This window comes from Haliotis rufescens, unplaced genomic scaffold, assembly GCF_023055435.1.
Source record: "Haliotis rufescens isolate VD_foot unplaced genomic scaffold, xgHalRufe1.0.p SCAF_4, whole genome shotgun sequence".
Lineage (NCBI taxonomy): Eukaryota > Metazoa > Mollusca > Gastropoda > Lepetellida > Haliotidae > Haliotis > Haliotis rufescens.
The window spans coordinates 34,166,543-34,186,462 of record NW_025964112.1 but is presented as its reverse complement, the minus strand read 5'-3'; the positions used below and the strand labels follow the sequence as shown (position 1 = coordinate 34,186,462).

At 38.2% G+C, this 19,920-nt stretch overlaps 1 protein-coding gene across 1 annotated transcript in view; it reads left to right on the top strand.

Annotated features, from left to right (window-relative positions):
* LOC124149831 overlaps positions 1-19,920 on the top strand; it is a 69,820-nt gene that overhangs the window by 17,702 nt on the left and 32,198 nt on the right. The window contains exons 7-14 of the mRNA XM_048381958.1: positions 2,125-2,310; positions 4,082-4,339; positions 6,263-6,481; positions 9,831-10,022; positions 12,503-13,012; positions 17,158-17,319; positions 18,155-18,316; positions 19,460-19,664. Of these exons, the coding sequence (XP_048237915.1) occupies positions 2,125-2,310; positions 4,082-4,339; positions 6,263-6,481; positions 9,831-10,022; positions 12,503-13,012; positions 17,158-17,319; positions 18,155-18,316; positions 19,460-19,664 (1,894 nt within the window). The remainder of the gene's footprint in view (positions 1-2,124; positions 2,311-4,081; positions 4,340-6,262; positions 6,482-9,830; positions 10,023-12,502; positions 13,013-17,157; positions 17,320-18,154; positions 18,317-19,459; positions 19,665-19,920) is intronic.

Below are 19,920 nucleotides of genomic sequence, written 5' to 3'. Positions count from 1 at the left end.
CCTAAGTGGTAGCCTATATTCAGAGACAAAGGGGAACAGGAATTTGTTGAGGGAGACTAAACGTTTATCTGGCTTCACAGACTCGATCCGCTGCAGACTGGAAGCTTGTCACACACCAGGGAAGTTCCACATACTGTCTGACATGGAAGTACAAGATATTAACGACAGAATCGTCCCAACATCCTGAAGTGTTTCAGTGGATAACAGCCAAGGTGGACACTCCACATCTCAGTCTCTCTGCCATCTCAACAACAAGCTCCCAGAATACGTCATTCCAGTACCGGACCCACTAGCTCTACAGGTAGATGTACAATGCATGAGTTTGGAGGAACTGTTTGCATATGCATTTCCACCTTCGTCCAGCTGAGCATCATGAAACTCAGTCTCTGTCAGACAAGATGTCAGTGGAAATCCCACAACACCTCTACTTGCGTGATATCCAGCCTGATCTTGAGGGCTATATTCGCTGGGACCGTCAGTAGAAGCAGAGGATTTTGTTTCTCAGGTCATGTGTGTATAACGATTTCAACAACTACAACCTTATAAGGTAAGTTAGCCTTTTGATCATTTGTGGCAATGATGTGAAAGATCTAAGGTTAATGGCTGGACTCATATTGTAACATCTTGAAGGGTTGTATGGTTCAACGGAATGACACCATAATGCAGTCACCATATGATGTCAGATAACTGGAAGTGACGTCATGAAAGGAAGTGACCTCAGTATAACCGGAAGTGGCATCATTGGAACTGGAAGAGATCACACACATAAATAGAGAGGAAGTGATGTCACATCTCCTAGATGTGACGTCACAATACCAGACGTCATCAAAGGAAGTCACCTCAGTATAACCGGAAGTGGCATCATTGGAACTGGAAGAGATAAATAGACGTCAGAGAGGAAGTAATGTCACGTGACCTAGATATGACGTCATAACACCAGAAGTGACGTCATAGATATGTCAATATAACGGTACTTTCAGAGGAAGAATCAAGTATTGTACCTTTTTTTATCGTTTCTGAATGTATATTTCATTGCTGTCAGCTGTTCAGGACTATCAGAAGCCATATTTTCCTAAAGGCTAATGGGAATAGCTGACACTGAAGAGGACATCTGTTGAAAATATAAATGATTTTATAGTGTGATGACAGCGCTGTACCTAAGGTTAGACCACAAACTATTTTTCTTTCTGACTATCTGCCAAAACTTCTACACCTTAAAACAACAAAAGGGTCCAGTGCATACCTAATCCATTGCTTCTACACAATGTATGTAATTTCTTATTGTTCTTATTTTTCTTTATCTCTAAATATTTTTAAATCATGTTTTGTTTCAAAAGATAATAGATACAAAACCTGTTTGATGACATGTGACTGTTAATTAATATGTGAGTTTCACCGACTTCTTCTCAAGTCCAGACTTCTAGGCTGTTAAGTGTAGAGGTTGTCAATTAGACTCCATGGTCTGAATGGACTAACCTACTGAAAACATGGCCAACATTCAGAGAACACTAGCTTCTAAACTGTTTTAACATTGTTTTGATAACCATATTTTAATATAATTTATGCTCAACTATGAGAACACTGTGTGAGTCCTGAAATGTATTCCCTGAGCCTTTCGAACAAGCACCTTGGTCTTTCGAGACTCAGGTAGAGACGTTCATATCCGGGCTAAGTATATAATTCAAATAGGACCAACTCGATCACATCCATCAATCACCTAGATATTAAAAGCCCATGTTGATGCCACTATTATGAACAGACAGAGACCTTATCAAGATAAGAGTTATGTCTTTTCTATCTGTTCGTTTCTTGAACAAAGAGCTACCAACTCACACATACGTACAACGCGCAGAATAACATAAAACGCATATTTCACAGACGGAGAAACTGTTTGTAGGAAGTACATATTCAGTTGTTAATTTCATAATGTTTTTTCCATGTCGCCGTGGCAGAAGACTATTTCGGTGCAGACTTTGTGGGTTCGAATCCCGCTGACAACATGTGTTTCATGAAATTGTTCTATTATCAAGAGATCAAAAAGAAAAGCTCTGTCATTGTCAAATGGTGTTTAATATGTTATTAAAAAAACTGTTTGATGACTGACCCACTCTGTTGTATTTTTAGCAACTGAATGTCCAGAACTAACACTCCCAAAGAATGGCAAGAGCTTCCGCTGTACCAATGGGAAGACTTTTAAGAGCATTTGTTGGTTGACTTGTGATGAGGAGATTGGCTATGCACCGGTCAGGGGACAATGGACAATGTGTACCAAAGACAAAACATGGACAACATATGACATGATGTGTGAAGGTGAGACATTCATTACATTAAAATGCAGATTTTTGATTCCCATAACTAGTTTCGACTTCGACTATTGTACCCACACGCCAATCAGGTCTACCATATGTCTGGCATCTGTGACAGTGTTTACGTGTGAGCAGAGGTTTGACTTTCCCATCTTCCAGAGGCAAGAGCGTCTACCAGCCTACATTTCAAAGTCTAGTGGAAACTTGTCTTTGATACAGGCTAGTGAACAGTCTTGCCTTGGGAAGATGGCATTTCCACTATTTGAGTATGTTGAGACATCAATCAGGACCACACAGAAGTTTGACATCATATGCCGTGATACACTCGTAGATAACCATAGAACACACAACACTTCTATACGTGAAATCTCTGACCACGCAAGTGATTTGTCCAATATGAAAACAGGTGGTAGTGACTGTGGGCCAGATCTGATGAATGAGTTTTATAGGGCAGAAGCTCATATCTACATCCCCAGTATAGCAGCAATGGCAACATGATGGATCAGGTCATCTTGTCAAAGTTTGCTGCATCGCTTCTCTTTGATAGACAAACACCATCTTTCCAGTTAGTTTCAACTCCACCATTTATAGTTGTTCCCCATGATAAGTAGTTTGATATGTGTTTTGCCTTTGCTGTCCAAAAAGAAGGTGTTGCTTTCAGACTTCTTGGTTTACTTGAATTCTTGTTGGCTCTCTTGATAAAAGTTATGGATCCTGGTCTGATCACCTGGGTCGAGAAAATCTTCTGTTTGTGATATATTTAGTTAACAGGCCATAAGAGGTGGTGGCCCACGTAGAGTATGGTATCTCAGAGTCGAAGTCTGGACTGAAGCACACCAAATCATGACAGCTGACTCAACTAACACAGATCAATACTAATATATGTCCCATGTAGAGATGCCAACAAGCCACTAAAATATACCAGGCTCAAATATTTCTGATATCCCTTTGTATTATCATATTGATGGTTTAAAAAGAACGAGAGCTATAGTACAGTTATGATTTGGGAATAACACGGGCCTGTAGGACATCAGTCACCTTCAAATTCACATTAAATGTATCAGGCAACTACACTGATTGTTTGTAATCAGTTTATAATATGCTTGAGCCATGTAGAAACTGTAGACATGTTAAATGGTATCACCTAGGGAGGAAGAAGGTGAAGAAGAGCAACAGGGTTCATTTTGTTTGACTGTGGCGTGTATGCTGAGCAACAGGTACACATTGGGTATGAAACTTTTCAAGGATTTATCATTCCTGCAGCTAGAGACCGATATAATTCATTGGGATATTCAAGTTTTCTGCTAAGAAACTATCGATAATTGATATGGACGCGCCATCATGATTGACACTAATGACAAAACGATCACTGCTGAATATATTTCTTCAGTGCTATTTCCATCATGGTCATGTGCATTTTGTTCTACCTTGGTTAGTTAGTTACCCTCTAATATGGAAGACTCGGACCACTTGTGTGTCATCCATTTTGCGCCTATTGAGAACTATATAGTTGTGTATGCAGACTGTCAGAGTGAATGACTTCATGTTCCAGTTTAGAAAGTGTTTGTGAATGACTAAATGTATATAATCTTTCATCATAATGTCACATTTGCCAGTTGAAAAGTGTTACTTCAGTTTCCATGATGCTTTCATAAATAATATCCCTTGTGATCATGGATAACATGATAACTTCAAGATATTCTGCCTTAAAGATAACATGTACCAACTTAGATTAATGTGTTTTCTTGCAAACTGATACAATTGTTTTCATGCAGATACTCAACCACCACAAATCAACAATTGTCCTGCGACAACAATCCTGAAGACAGCTGACCCAAATGCTCCAACTACTCATGTTATTTGGCCAGACATCACTGTGTCTGACAACTCGAAGGAAACCATCCCTTTAAAAAGTTCATCTGCAATCAAAAATGGTGGATCATTTTCTGTGGGAACACACATTGTTAGTTTCACAGCAACAGACTCATCTAACAACAAAGCCGATCCATGTTTCTTCCTCGTCAAAGTACAGTGTAAGTAACTGTCAGCAAACAATACTTGTCATTTACCACAAGAGGGGCGGTGAGGTAGCCTAGTGGTTAAAGCGTTCGCTCTTCACGCAGAAGACCCATGTTTGATTCTTCACATGGGTACAATGGGTACCATTTCTGGTGTCTCCCACCGTGATATTGCTGGAATATTGCTAAAAGCGTTGTAAAACATTACTCACTCACTCATTAACCACAAGAACAAGATTTGCATGCAACAACAACTCCGGGTGTGCTGTTTAAAGTATGACCTGATGTCTGTTTAAATTAAGATCATGTTCGATGATCCATCATTGGGCTCTGATTTGTAGAATAGAATTGACTCAAACACCTGTTTATCAAATCTGACCCGACTTGAACACAGGATTTTTACAGTAATATGCAGCAAATTCAATATTTTTTCCTTTTCTTCTCAGCATCATCTCAGTCAAAATGCATCAAGACACTGAACCATTTCTCTTTCATGGAGACCTGTTAAGATCTGAGTTAGAATGGGTTTTCATGAACCCTTGCTTGTCGTAAGAGGCAACTAATTGGATTGGGTGGTCAGGCTTTATGACTTCATTGATCATGACATCGTATCCCAATTGCGTGGTTCGATGCTTATGTAATATCAATCACTGGATTGTCTGGTCAAGACTTGATTATCTTCAGATATATAGCTGGAATATGTCTGAGTGTGGCGTTAAACAACAAACAAACAAATCTCTTCCCTGAAACCGTCTGGACACAAATAGTCGACATCACACCTGCACAAAAGGGCGGCATGTTGGAAAGATACTCTCTACCCAGAGTTCCATGCAGCCAGAATAGTACATCTGCCACAAGCCAGTGCCATGTGACGATTCGTCACATCTTACATAGTCCATTCAAGATATGGCATATAGTTTTCATCTGTTTCATTTTTGACGAGTCTATACATTAAGAAAAACATAAGTCATAGAAAGGTTACAGTCCGTTTGGCTCCAAATGAGAATGATGAATTGCCAAATAACTCAAAATCGGGAATAGTCTATTAAATGTCAATACGGTACACAGTACTGAGTGAGTGAGTGAGTGAATTTGGTTTAACGCCGCTTTTAACAGTATTCCAGTTATATCACAGCGTGTCAGCTTAATGTGGGAGAAAAGCCCGAAGTGATGCAGGCCTTAGACGTTTACCTCTTCGGTGAAACCCATGAGCACGGGTATGGTGCTGACAAACCTAGAAACATAATTGGGGCGAACCGGGATTCGAACCCACAATCATAGGTTTCTGGCGTGCCCAAGGGACTCAACTCTGCACAGCGAATTGCGGCGCCTTAGACGACTGGGCCACCCGTGTCCCCAAACAGTAATTAATGCACTGTACCCAACAATATCTGCTAATTTATATTTTTATTCCCATCACATGAAATTGTTGTTTAAGAAACTATCATGTTTGTATGTGTACAAGTTGACATCTTGAATAGAAGGTGTACAACAGTAGGAGGAACAGCGCAAACACGCACTGCATGTCCTACACAACAGTACAGGGCATGACAGCATAAGAGGTGTGATACTTTTCATCTCAATCTGACACAATCACAGACCCCGTCGTCGGAACTGCTTGTGTCACTGCTGATGGTCATAACTATAGGTGGGACTGTTAATTACCGTATTGACATTTAATACACTAGTCCCGATTTTGAGTTATTTTGCAATTCATCGCTTTCATCTGGAGCCAAATGGACTGTGATGTTGTAAAGTCAAAATGGTTCACGATGTTTCTAATGGGAAAGTTTCCAAGCATTCGGGGGAAGGTGCTACAGTTCAAACACCCTTCCAGTTAGAATTATCTTCTAATTGTCTTCTTGTTCTATATAGGACCATTAGGAATTTTGCAGGTTCATTGATGTGTATACTGTTTGATTAATCTTTCATTTATAGCTGTCACGTGTGATCCTCCAAGGTTTGATGATGAGTACATGGATACGCCAGGCTGCCTTAACTTTCGTGAGGGGGCCTCATGCAAACTGGAATGTGACATGGCTATAAAATTGGTAGGAGAGAAATACATCACTTGCAAGAAGGAGACAAACGGAATCAGAGGTCAATGGGTGTATGGCACATACGATAACCCAAGTAGCGAAAAGTCTTATTGCAAAGGTAAGATGCATTTGCCATAAAAGTGTATTCACTCTTTGGACTCTTTGGTTTGCGTGAGGCATGATGATATTTAAAATTGAATAGAATACAATTTACCTTTTACATCATGTATATTTCAATGTCAGCTGCAATTCATACATCCTTGAATTCCTGATACATGTTAGAATCTAATGACAAAAGAAAGTGTCAAGATGACATCAAATGAAATAAATTAGATGTTACAATAAACGCTGTGCTCAGAAAAATGCACATTTGAAATGTAAATTTTAAAAAACCTTCATATTCCATTCAATTACCTTTCTAATATGCTGAATTTAAGATTAACCTTATGTTTTATTGGAGCTGGGTTTAAAATCAAATATATGATGACCTATGACGTATTAATTAAAAATCCAAACAGGGGTAATTGAAGGGCTGTTCCACTTGATTGCCTGTACCCGTATGTTAAAAGACATATTTACATTTTAAACATAATACAGATACACTAAAACGTGTTGTTTATTATTTAAATACATCTAATTTCATTATCTGTTCAGTGTGTGATTTTCCATAAACCCATGCAGCAATATATAGGAGTTTTATTTTTTTATATTAATTTGCTTCAAACTCGAAACTTTCCACAAGTGCATTTTGGGCCTGGGCTAACTCATGTCAACTTAGTTTGATGGGGCTGGTTATTGTGAGTTGAGGTATTTATGTTGTACAAGTTGCAGCTTGGCTTCCCTCACTAATGTTAGCAGACTGTAGCAACTGCAAGCCATGAAATAGTGGGCTTACTGAGCTGGTTGCGCTGCATGATACCGTCAGTGACGTGAATCAACGGCCTGGGGGAGATATTGTGTTGCCATGGAACGAACCTGGCGTTAGAAGAGCAACAGCGGACGTTTTGTTTTAACTGTTTAATATAGGTAAATGCCATACGCTGAGTAGCAGGCGTGCGTGTGGTTATGAGACTTTTCAAGGATTGCTCATTCCTTTGTCCAGAGAGACTTACATAATTTCTAGGGCACCAACGCCCGCCGTGGCTCGGAAACAGTGGATGGTTCCCAAGTAATAGTATTCAAATATTTGACAAGTTTAAAGCAAGGATACATTAGATCACGATGGAGGTACTTTGAACAGTGCCATGATGATTTGATATGTGTTTATGTCATTCAGATGTTGGGCAGTATTTTGTTTCCGCACAGTTTCCATAAAGCTGTAAAATAAAAATAAAAATACAAAACCTACAGTACTTTTATCAGCGTACGATAAAAAGTGGAGACATTTTGATGTTTTTAACTCATAGACAACAGACAAATCTTAGACAACACTTAGTGTCTTTTCTCAAACTGGTTTAATAATGCAGTTACATTTATACCATCAGATAGGAAATGTAATATTCTACATCTCTGCATAATTTATTAATCGAAGGTAGATCCAGTGCCGCGCAAGAGCAATTCTTGCACAACGTTCACTTTTCAGATATTATGAAAATATATATAAGAAACCCCGTGGTTAAAATATATATATATTTTAAACTTTTAAAACGTAATTGTTATTACGCAATTGCTGATGGGTATCTTGGACATCTTATAGTTGAACTCAATAAACTTGCTTTTCTCGTCGCATATTTATAATGTTTCAAACATTTTAGGGGTCGTATAGTGGCAAATTCATCTCTTATCCCAGTCTTCATTGAACCAATGTATTTTTACACAAATTTACACAGCCACAGATTTATTTTTACAATCTGTTACAGGAATGAGTGATGATTATATAGACATGATAATATTTAACAACAGTTCTTTCAGGTTTCAATAGCATACAAAAACTCAGTATACTTTCTTTTGACCCTCAGTTTAGTTTTGATTAAATACCCTCCCCAGTAAAAGTGATACCATGCAGACACACTGCCAGTGTTCCAACGGAACTATGTGACAATGGTATGTCGTTTTGCAGACCATTTTGTATAGAATGATTCTAATGCTATAATCTGCTATCGACTCAATGTCAGAGGTCATAATGAGCAATTGCTGTTTGTTACGTGTTTTCTTGGTTTTATTGTTAGTATTTTGAAAGTAGGAAACTCTTGGTTTTCTAGTCAGAAATGATTCAGTCATCTTCCTGAGGCAAGGGAGTTAACAGATTATAAAGGGTTATATTTGGCTGGACTAACGAGTCTATGCATCGTCCAATCGAGAAATCAATATCTGGTTTGTAAACTATCATGTAGATTGTCGATTGCAGGATGTGCAAAGGATGTGTACTGCCAACTCTGTGTCAACAGATATTTTACAAATCTTTTCATGTTTTTAATCAAGGTGCTCACTTGATTTGATGCACTTCGGGAATAAGACCAATTTTATCACAATATAGATTTTGATTATCGATAAGATAATTTTGACTGGGAGCTGCCATTTTGTTTGAAGGATGTGCAAGTGAGAAGTGAAATCTGATTGGTCAGTAGGAGGCACATAGAAGGGACATCGTTTGTAATAGCCACTGGTGGCGCTTCGATCGAGCCAAGAAATTCCAGCCTAGTTCGGCAAGGATGGAACCTGGCCTATATAGTCAATTAATTCCCTTGCCTCGGGAACATGTTATTCGGTAGACTAGACAAGAATTGATTTCTTCAACACCACCTGACCTGTTGCAGCCTCCTAGGACAGGTCATACCCTGTCGAAACTTGATATAGCTTAGCACTAACAGCCATTAGTTGGATTGAGCTCTGTCAGACTTTGATGGAGAGTAATGGTCTAATACAGCATATGGGCCCCGTTCCACAAATCAGTCTTAGCGATGTCCTTATCTTGACAAGTCCATTGATAGAAGGAGGAAGAACACAGACACAGAAGATATATTTACAATTACTGAGCTGGTCTTTCGGCCAACTGGGATAGGATTCAAATACTTAGATAAAAAAGAAGAAGAAATATCTACAGGAAAGAAAATCAATTGGGTTACGTAATATCTTGCATGATTGATGTAAAAATCAAATTATATGCAGTTAACCATGGTTATAACAAACTCAAAGGGACCACTAATTAAATTCCTTAAAACCGTTGTTCGTTATAAGCATATATACAACATATACACAGCAAATGTCTGTGACAAAAAACATTTAGTTATATCCGCAAGTTTGTTATAAGCGTGTTCATTATAAACTTGGTTTACCGTACTATATTTTAACAACATGTTCCAAATAAAATTAACTGCATTCATCCTTATTTTGTGTGAAATAGTAAGAGTATTGTTTTATATCAAATCCATTTTGACACAAGTAGATGCATTTATTTCCTTGGACTGCATGGGCTGAAAAACATTTTCTAGTATTGGTCCTACATTACAACCTGTTTATTTTTTCAGTTCACAGCTGCCCAGAACTACCTGCTCCAAACAATGGGGCCATGGCCTGTGACACTTGGACACGGGGTAGCCAATGTCAGCTACAGTGTAATGACGAATATGACATTCCGGACTCTGTCTCCCTACAGAAGCTGTATCTGTGTACACTTGATACAGGCATATGGAGTAATAGTATTGTACCCAACTGTGCATGTAAGTGTTAGTTACTCTTCCTTAGTTTCTATTATTGTGTTAGGCGCCATGTAGTCAAGTGACACAAGGTCTAACATTTCTGAAACCGTTTTCTAACACCATTCAAATACTATAGTATCAGGTGTATAGTTTCATGGGCTCCGTCTCGTTCGTTTGTCAAAAGTGTGGCCAATTACCAGCATCTCCATCTCGGTTGTCAAGCAATTCCAGAGGCGAGATATCCACCGTGTGAAATCCAATAAGCAACAGCAACATATATCACACACATATACTCTTGTTTATGCCACATATGTCATGGAATAGTGGATCTTATTTGATATCATATTGATAGTTTGTCAGTTCACTAAAATGTATTATTTGATCACTATAAAAATCAACAAAATACATAGGTAGCCTTGTTTCTCAACTCGATGACATAACACCATATACATAATGTCTGTATTCATCCAAGCATTCATGCTTCATTATAGCTCATCGGGACAGAAGGTCCTCGTAAAGTTATACCCACGTGTTCTGAGGTGTATCAGTCAATATTCCTACAGTTTTCTCAGTAAAACATCGATGCAGTGAGGACATGTGGGTATAACTGTCTTATACCTTGCTTCGTGCGAGTAAATACAATATAAACTCTTTTTTTGCACAAATCCATCATGATGAAAATCGAATATTGCCTAAAGCGTCAGTAAAATCTTCATTCAAAAGATCATTTGATGGTCTGAGAATTTCAATCCCGAACCTGAATGTAAGATTGTTGATATTAAGCATTGGCTGAGGGCAGAATTTGTTTAGGATGGTCTAAAATTTGACTGTGCATTTTCAATCAAATATATATTGATAATTGCTGTGAAGATTACTGAAACGGACTGAAGAGAGGATATTTTGGGTGGGAAGAGTTTTGTTTTCGTTTAGAGGGGTTGTTCGTGTGTTTGTCTCTTGTCAGAAGTGGAACTCAACATAATTATATGTTGTCATATCCCATTTGTCACATACCCCAGCTGTTGATGGTTTTACTACCGTCTCGCCAAATAATGTTATTTCCACAAGATTACATGATCATTGTCTACAAGTATGGAGAAACAAATTAGAAACTTCTTCAAAATGTACTCTATATAAGCTATTTAAATTCATATTTTAAACCATATCCTAATTTTTTGGATTATAAATATAGAGTACCAATATCTCATTATTTAACTTCAAATCATCAACTTTCAATTGAAAAAGGCAGATGGAACAAAATACCATTAACAAATAGACTACGTCCATTTTGGGATACAAGAAACATCGGTGATGAGTTTCATTACAAGCCCTTTTTTTTAAAGAACAGAAACATATTTGTATCCAATTATGTTATCGTAAACATCCCAAAATTCCGAATTTTGTCTTGCTTTTTTCTACTTAATTAAGTAACTTTTTTTAAGTTAGTATGCAAAAATTTAGATAACATGCTAACATATATCTTGTTTGAACTATTATTTGTTAGGTTGCAAAACTAGGCAGTCCTTTGAATGATATCGCATGTTGAGTGGAGATGGCTAGTCAACACATACAAGATTTATCTATTGTGGCAATGGACCAGTCCTTATAGACTTAATCTTCTGTATAATTAAGATCACATAAATGAAGAAATTTGATGTTAGTGGATAAAATAATTGATCTACTTAGATACAATAGGCTTATATATTGTTTTACTGTGAACATTGAATTTGCCACATTGCTGTTGTATATATGATAGCTACGCAATAAATCGCAAAGACAGTTAAAGAACGAAGCTTATATTTCACGATAAAACATTTCTCGATCATGACATCATTGCTGGAGGATTGAACATGTGCTCGCAACTTGATGACGTTGTAAATTGGACGACATTATTTTTTAAAGGGGAGTGTCTGGTGAGTTGTTCTCTGTAGATGTAGCTGGGCAGTGTAGATGAACGCAATGACCAAACGATCGCACCCAAAACTCATAAAAGGTGTAGATAATCGATGTGAAAATTGTGAGAATACCGAACCTACCTCCTTTGTAAATTAAATGGAGTTGTCCAACATTGCCGAAATTGAAATGTATCAAGGGAGTCATCATTAAAAAACGGAAAAATGTTTTAAAGCTTTTACAATTTATTGACATCCTTAAAGAGACTGTACAAAATGATCATATCTCATATAAGAAATAAATGACTTGTTGTCGTTGTTTATCGTGCAATAAGACACTGCAGGGAGATAAACAACTCCCACTCGTTTATTTCTTGAATACCACAAACACCCACTCTGTTACACTCTAGCACATGCCTCTATATCTGATTTGTTTCAGTTTTCCTGCATGGATTTCACTCATCAGGTTCATGCATAGAAATGGCAGGATTTACCTTGGCCCTAAAGTCCACAAAACAGCAGCCTAGTGTGTTTAAAATTATAAGCTGAATATAATTTAAATGTCATTTATTTGCTAAGTACTTAATCATATCCAAAATTGTTACATTTCAGACCGTGAAGAAAGTGAAGGGTATCGTATGGATGAAATATACTACTTCACTGGAAGATGTGATGTTATGAAGGAGGAAATCCGGATAAACTTCCTGAATGCTATGAAAACAATAAATGCTTGCTTGGAGAAATATTGTCATATTGACAATGTCAAGATCAAATGTGGGGATGAAGTTGATGATGACTTGTTGGACTTTCGCCGAAAACGTGCAACACGCGGCGGTAGACGTCGTAGTCAGAGAATAAAATCACGACGAGGAAAAACAGTGTCCACAACATCTAATTACATTTCTTTTAAAATTGTCCTCCGATCTCAAGTGATGTCAAAATCTTTTTCTGAAAACAAGAGACTCTATTCTTCAAGATTGAAGTCCATTGCAGTAAGAATAGCAAAATCAAGTTTTCATGCTGGTGGGCGGCTTATCAAGGCCTCAAAAGTTCGAGTGAGAGATGTAATTCCTGTTTGTAAACCAGGACATAAAATTGGATTCTTCTACAAAGATTCATGTGGTGAGTACCGGTACTTACAAAATGTGTTAGATCATGGTACATGTAGCAATTGTTAATCAATCCTCATACACACTCACAGAAGTCTTCAAAATGAGTAAGTTAATATTTGACTGCCATTGCTGCTACCACAGTTGAAAAACAATGCGCTTTTTACAGATATTAGAGACATCATACCTGCTCTACTTCCTACATATCCCTGGGGAATATGTCTGACATATGATTGTGTAACGCTGGTCATATATTTAAACATAAGAGCCGTCTGAATCTGTGTCTATATCTGTTCAAAGCAAAGGAAAACACCATGGTCAAGTTCTCACATTGTTTATTTGTAGTGAGATATACAATATACTGCCGCTGTGCAGTCCATGCTCCCTCCACACCAATCAGGTCACAGAACGTAGTTTTTATTCCTGGGTAATATGGGCACCCTTCCATATACCACCTTTTCTCATTAACAGCTGGGGGTTGTTACAATATTGTGGCTTCATTACTGCCCCTGTCATACATATACAATAATGAACCAATATTTACACATTTCAATAGGAGCTCACTATAGTTGTCAATCACATTGACAATCATTTTATTAATGCTCAGCAAGGCATTATCACTTTAAAATTGACAAGACATGGTCATTTGACGGTCCAAATTTTAACAGAAATAAATATTCTCAAAGGTAAGACTTAATTTATTGGGAGTTTGGGGATTATTTTAGGTCAAGTAATCAGAAATACTTCTTAGCGGTTCAAAAAACACATAAGATGGGATATATGAGTATTTTACTTAGTTTAGGCAGCTTTCCTTTTGGCAACCCATGTCTATATTTATGTATATATATCCCTTGATACTTTCACTGTAAATACCGGGATGATTGGCATCTTCATGATGTCACTTCCGGTCCATGACATCACTTCCGGTTGTGATGTCACTTCCATTTCTATAAGTGATTTCCCTCCAGTTCGATTGACATCACTTCAGGTTGCTTTGACGTTACATACTGTGTTAACGTGGTCTAATCTGTCGTTACTTTCGTAAAGCCAATATACTAGATCACCTCCAGATATCAGTACGAAAACCAGTAATAACATTTGATCAAAAGGTCAACTTACCTTGTTAGATTTCAAGAGCAGGATTTCATTCATGTTCAGTGGGCTCTCCAGGATCAAACAGAAAAGTAAGATCTTTTATGGTCAGATGATTTACTGATTCAAAGTCCTGGAACTTTGTCATAGAGACACTGATTCTATTCATAGACAACCTGACTAGACTATAAAAGTTGTCGTCAATGGAGGGTAGTTGCAAAAGCAGAGAGCCATGTGTCATATAAGTTGACTGCTTAATAGATCACTTAATCATCCGTTTAGTGCATTGGAGATTGTTATTTGCATGACAAATACAAAGCAGCCACGGCATAGGCTTGGGTGGAGGGTAGTCGAGGTTGGCTCAACAGTTAGCCGAAGATTTGGGTGCAGATGGATAGACATGGATCATGCTGTTCCTCAACAGACAATCCTCATGTTTCTGACGTGTCTGGGATAACTGACTCTGTATTTATAAATGTCCCTGACCCCTGGAATCCACAGCATTTTGAGCGATAGTATGGATCATGGTCAGACAGATCGGTAAGTCGACTGGTCGGAGACACAGCCTGTTGTTGTATGATCCATGATCCTGAGCTGAAAACTTAGCCTATTTTAAGTCCCTAAACATCTGGGAATATCCTGTTCACTGTGATTGAGACCGACTTTTCTGTTTACATACCAGAGAAATATGTCCCATTCATCCACAAACCCAGCAACCCTCCTTCTTTTGTTTGCTCCCTGTCCACTTTGTTTACAATATTCGCACCTCTACTGAGTAGTTCTTTCTGATTGTGCAGGCGTAACCTGCAAAGTCCTGAGTTCTGACAACTTGGTTTTAAGGTCGTTGATCTCGGAATGTAAAGATGCTTTCTTCTCCTTGTCTGCCTATCCATCTGGCCCCTGAGCACTATGACTTGGTGACCAACAGACCCATATATCAACTTCCTTTCTTTTCCATTGACTAGTTCAATGGCCCTCCACTCCCTACAGGAAGCATCTTCCAGGCTTTCAAATTTCTGATGCCTTAACTTGAACCTCAACTCCTTCTTTTCACTTTTCACCTTTCCTCCACTCTGTTACCACTAAACGTTTCTGGTAACATCACACTATCGCAATTGTCCTATCACTAGTCAATGGGTGTTGACAGCTCTGGCCAAAACTACATGAATTTGAACTAACTGAGCCTAACTGACCACCCACATGATGAGAGTTTGATCTTGCTTTTCCCAACTAGTTTCTAGTCATGACTGAGAAAAGTTTTGATTCAATCAGATTTGCATTACTGTACCTTGACAGGCATCTATTGGGGCCATAAGGACAATTAAGTCAAGTTCAAGTGAGCTCATGTCATGGCACATTGTCAGTCATCCTTCTTGTGAGTGAGGCTCAACACATTCTATTTTTGCAATATTTTAAATTTGGACCTTGTTTTGCATTTTGGCTCTACTTGTTGACATTTTAAAGGTTATTTTCGTATCAAGGTGAGCTACATTGCCATAGCAGAGTGAATTTGATTGTCGGAAACAATGCCCAACATTTTTACTCAGTATTTTTCCAGATTATGTTTAGATTTTCATACCTTAAAGGTCTTATGCAATGACATAAAGTTTTGAAAACAAAAATCAAGTTGTTGCTGCTTTTCAAGTTAGAGTCCATCAATGTTCCAAATGGCACAGTTTCAGATTTGTTCAATCTGTCATGATGGGTCATCGCTGGAGATAGTAAAAATATATGTTATTGTTGTTGCAAGTGTTTAAGAGGTCGCCTTATGCCGAAGCAATTACGGCTGACCTGTCCCTCTTCGGGACTCCTGTGTGTTTGTTGGCTGAGTTTGGTATTCGCATGATTTCGGTTTTTGTATTGATATGATTTATATTTTCTTATATTGATATAATTTCATTTTTATCCTTGGTGCTCTGTTTAGATACGTTCGAGTAGCTGTCCATCCCTCAGAAATAGAGTTAGTTTGGCCTTCGCTATTGAATCTCTTGGCTTTAGGAGATCTAACTGCAATTCTTGTTTTAACCGAGCCGGGCTGGGGTATGATCTTGGCATTCTAGTAACACGTGAGCCATTATTTCAGCCTGATTACAAGATGAACAAACCTTGTCTTAGTGCTTTTTGTGATCGAGTCTGAGGCATGAGATGGCAATTTCAATTTTCCTTTTGGCTTTTGTCGGATCTTGGGTTGAATTTTGTATAGCCATCTGCCGATCTTACTTGAGTCCCATTGGACTTGCCATCTTTCTCCTATAGTGGCTTTGATTTTGCTTTTTATCTCTAGTTTACTAAAGGGAATAGGCTGTATATCCGCTTTGTCTAGAGCTAGCTTCGCCAGTGAGTCTGCTTTTTCATTTCCATGAATATCTATGTGAGAGGGGATCCAACACAGTTCCACCTGTTGCCCGTGGTCCGACAGTTTTGTATATTCGTATAGAATATTGTTGACTGTGTTTGTCCTGGACAACCTTTTTTATTCCCTGAGAACGTGAATCTGTCCTGAAAACGTCCAGGGACATTTAGTGCGGCTTGACTATAAGTCAGTTGGCAGTTTTTCTGGTGACCAGAGTGAAGGGATTCCCTTCATTTGGGTTGGGCTGACCCTTTTGAGAACTGGGCTGGTTCTCTTGAGAGTTGGGCGGACACTCAGCAATTGTAATTTGTGGATATAAGTTCGCCATCTCCATTTCCAAGTTCATATTTGTCAGTCCCAGGGGCCTGAGTGATTGACGACCGTGCAGTTTCAGTTGGTGAGCGAACCGGGACACAACTGGAAAAAATGTGGTCTCCTGTTTGTAATATATACTGTAAATCTTGGACCTAATGCGTCTCCAAATTAATACAACTGCTGATCCCTAGCCAAAAATGCGACTCAATATCAATAGTCATATTGGAGACATAATTGCGAAGTTTTAATCAATGCGAACAAAGACCACATTTTTCACATTTAATTCATGCTTGCGTTAATTTCAAGATTGACATTATATGGCTTTCTTTTCTGATGACTGAGTCTAACCAGTGGTAGGTCATTATCATTTAGATTAATACAACCACTCTCTCATTCAGTACCTTGCCCAAAGGGGTCCTACTACAATTCTACCAGAGACGAGTGCATGGCATGCACCTATGGACAATATCAGGAACTTCAGGGTCAAGTCACATGTTCAATGTGTCCAGAAGGACAGACCACCTTAACTCTCGCTAATCAAGACAAATCATCTTGCAAAGGTAGGTGTGATAAGACACACACAGATGTTCGGATTCCCAAAATATGTTTTATTTAAGAAAATAACAACTCCCACTTGTCGTTAATTTCTTGCATGAGATATCAACATTTTGTAAATTAAACCTAAGGATGTCAATAAAATGTGTAAGCTTCAAAGACATTTACCCGTCATGATGACTTCTGAATTCAATCCAACCTCGGCAATGTGGGACAAGTCAATTTAATTTACGTGATGGGGGAGGGGGAGGTGGAGGTGGGGGGGGGGGGGGGGGGGGGGGGGGGGGAGAGAGAGAGAGAGAGAGGTTATTTTGGTAAAGACAATTTTCACGTCAATTATCTGCAGAACTTCATCTATGGGAAACAATTCACTGGACCCTTCCCTATCAAAATTAGCGTCATCCAGTTTACAATGGGCATCAAGTTGCGAGCACATGTTCAAATCTCCAGAAATGACATCATGACAGGACAATGTTTTATTGTGAAATATACCATGCTTTATTCTTCATTGTTCTTTGCAATTTATATAAAAGGAAGGGAGTATCCACGGTTGAATAAATCTGATGAATATGTAGGTCTTATGTTTTACATGTTGGTGATCAGTGGATCAAAACAATGACGGATTTGACAAAACATCATAATCTCCTAGAAAGTGGGGTCAAACAGAGCATCAAAGTCAACAACTACACGTGTGTCCAAAAGAAATGTGTACACGAACTGGAAATTTAGAGTCAGCTAACTTCCTTAGCCTCGAGGAGATGAAACAGGATTAATGATTGCAAAATTTGGTCCACCTACTATGTGTATGAATGTTTTACCTTACTTGTACTATCGTTTCAGATATGTGCGTGGCTGGCACATACTCTAAGGATGGTGTAGTTCCTTGTACCCAGTGCCCACGTGGTACCTATCAAGATCGCCATAATATGGTGGAGTGTTTCATATGTCCCCCTGGCAAAACAACATTGGATGAAGGTGCTTCTTCATCATCACTCTGCATTGGTGAGATATACTTAACAGGATCAACATATGCAATCATTGTATTATTATTTGGGACACACTGCTTTGTACAATTCTCTGTCATTGCAATGTTTTTGTCTTTTAGGTTGGTTTCTGAATTAGTTTTCATAAAACACTGTCTGAAGAAATGTTTTTCATGTAGATTGTCACTTCAGTATTGCTGCAGGGTCATTTCCCTCAGGGAGTCACATATAAGAACAAAGATTATAGTTGGTTTAAGGTCTAGGGAGTGGGAGCATTGAGTGGACGTTACAAACATTATTAAGCGATAAAGTGTAACACCGCCTACTATGAAATAGGAAAAAATCTGTAGGTACCAATTTCTGGGTTATCCTGTGTTTCAATTGGGAATCAGCATGTAAGAAAATGACATTTAGCCTAACGGGAAGAGATATCATTCAAACCAAGCGTGTATAATGTTTTTCTTGAGGTTGACTTTCTGTTATAGAATTGTGCTGCATAGGGTATGTCTTTTCCCAACCAGAAATGATATCATTAGAATGGAATGAAAAGTGATTAGAGCAGAAATAATTTAAGGCTCTTCATCATGTTAGCTGGAGGCAAGATACTTTTACCTAACAATGTGAATGTTGGTACCAGCTTTGGTGTCTGGAATAAGTGCTCACATAATTTCAGCTTTATGGAAAATGTTAGTATCATTATGAAATTCCTTATGCAGTAAGTATGTGGCATGCGGAATATCACCAAATAACTGATGTTTTTTTTAATTTCCTCTGAAACCTCTGATGATGCTGAAATATAACGTTTCTGATCCTAGCAATTATTTCTGTAAAATCTGTTCACAGAATTCCTCATAAATGCTTCATACATGTAATTCGGCCTTCAGCATAGTTATGTATAATTTAATGAACATGCTGTGAGGATGGCTCTTTAAAAGAGACATCTGCTATTTCTTTTGCTTTTCCATCTTCGACCTTGCATGACTTTACTGTTGATAAAACTTCAAGGTAGCTACATGACCTTGTGGTTTTAGGTTTTTTAAATTGGTAAGTCAATGAAGTGAAGATATCACCTATATATTGACACCATTGTTAGATCTGAATCTTCTAATTTAAATATTGTCTTAATTGTTACTCCGCTTATGTATAAAATATATCTTTTCAGCCTATGATATCCTGTTTCAAGGACCTGTTACAATTCCAGTAGAAGGCAGCGTTCCATCCTCCATTTGTGACTTTACAATTGCTCTGTGGATTAAAGTTGAAGACCCAGACTATGGTGGTATAAAATTCCAGATCTACAGTCCTATAACAAAAACTGGGATTGAAGTGTCCATCTCTTCAGGCATCAAAGTGATCCTGAGAAACAGGTACATTCTTTTAGTGTCTATGGTTTGTATCCAATTTCATCATACAACTTGTGTCCTCAACCAAAGCTAATTTAGTTGTTTTGGGTCTTTTTCTCATTCACCTACTCAGCATGAAAATACCAGTGTGTAAGACACCAAACTAATTAAAATCATATCTTAGTTCTTGCTACCACTGAACAAAGATCTGGGAACATTGCATTACGGGTCATGTCAAAATTACCTTTCATCCGACTTATCAGAGCGTCGCTTACTAGAT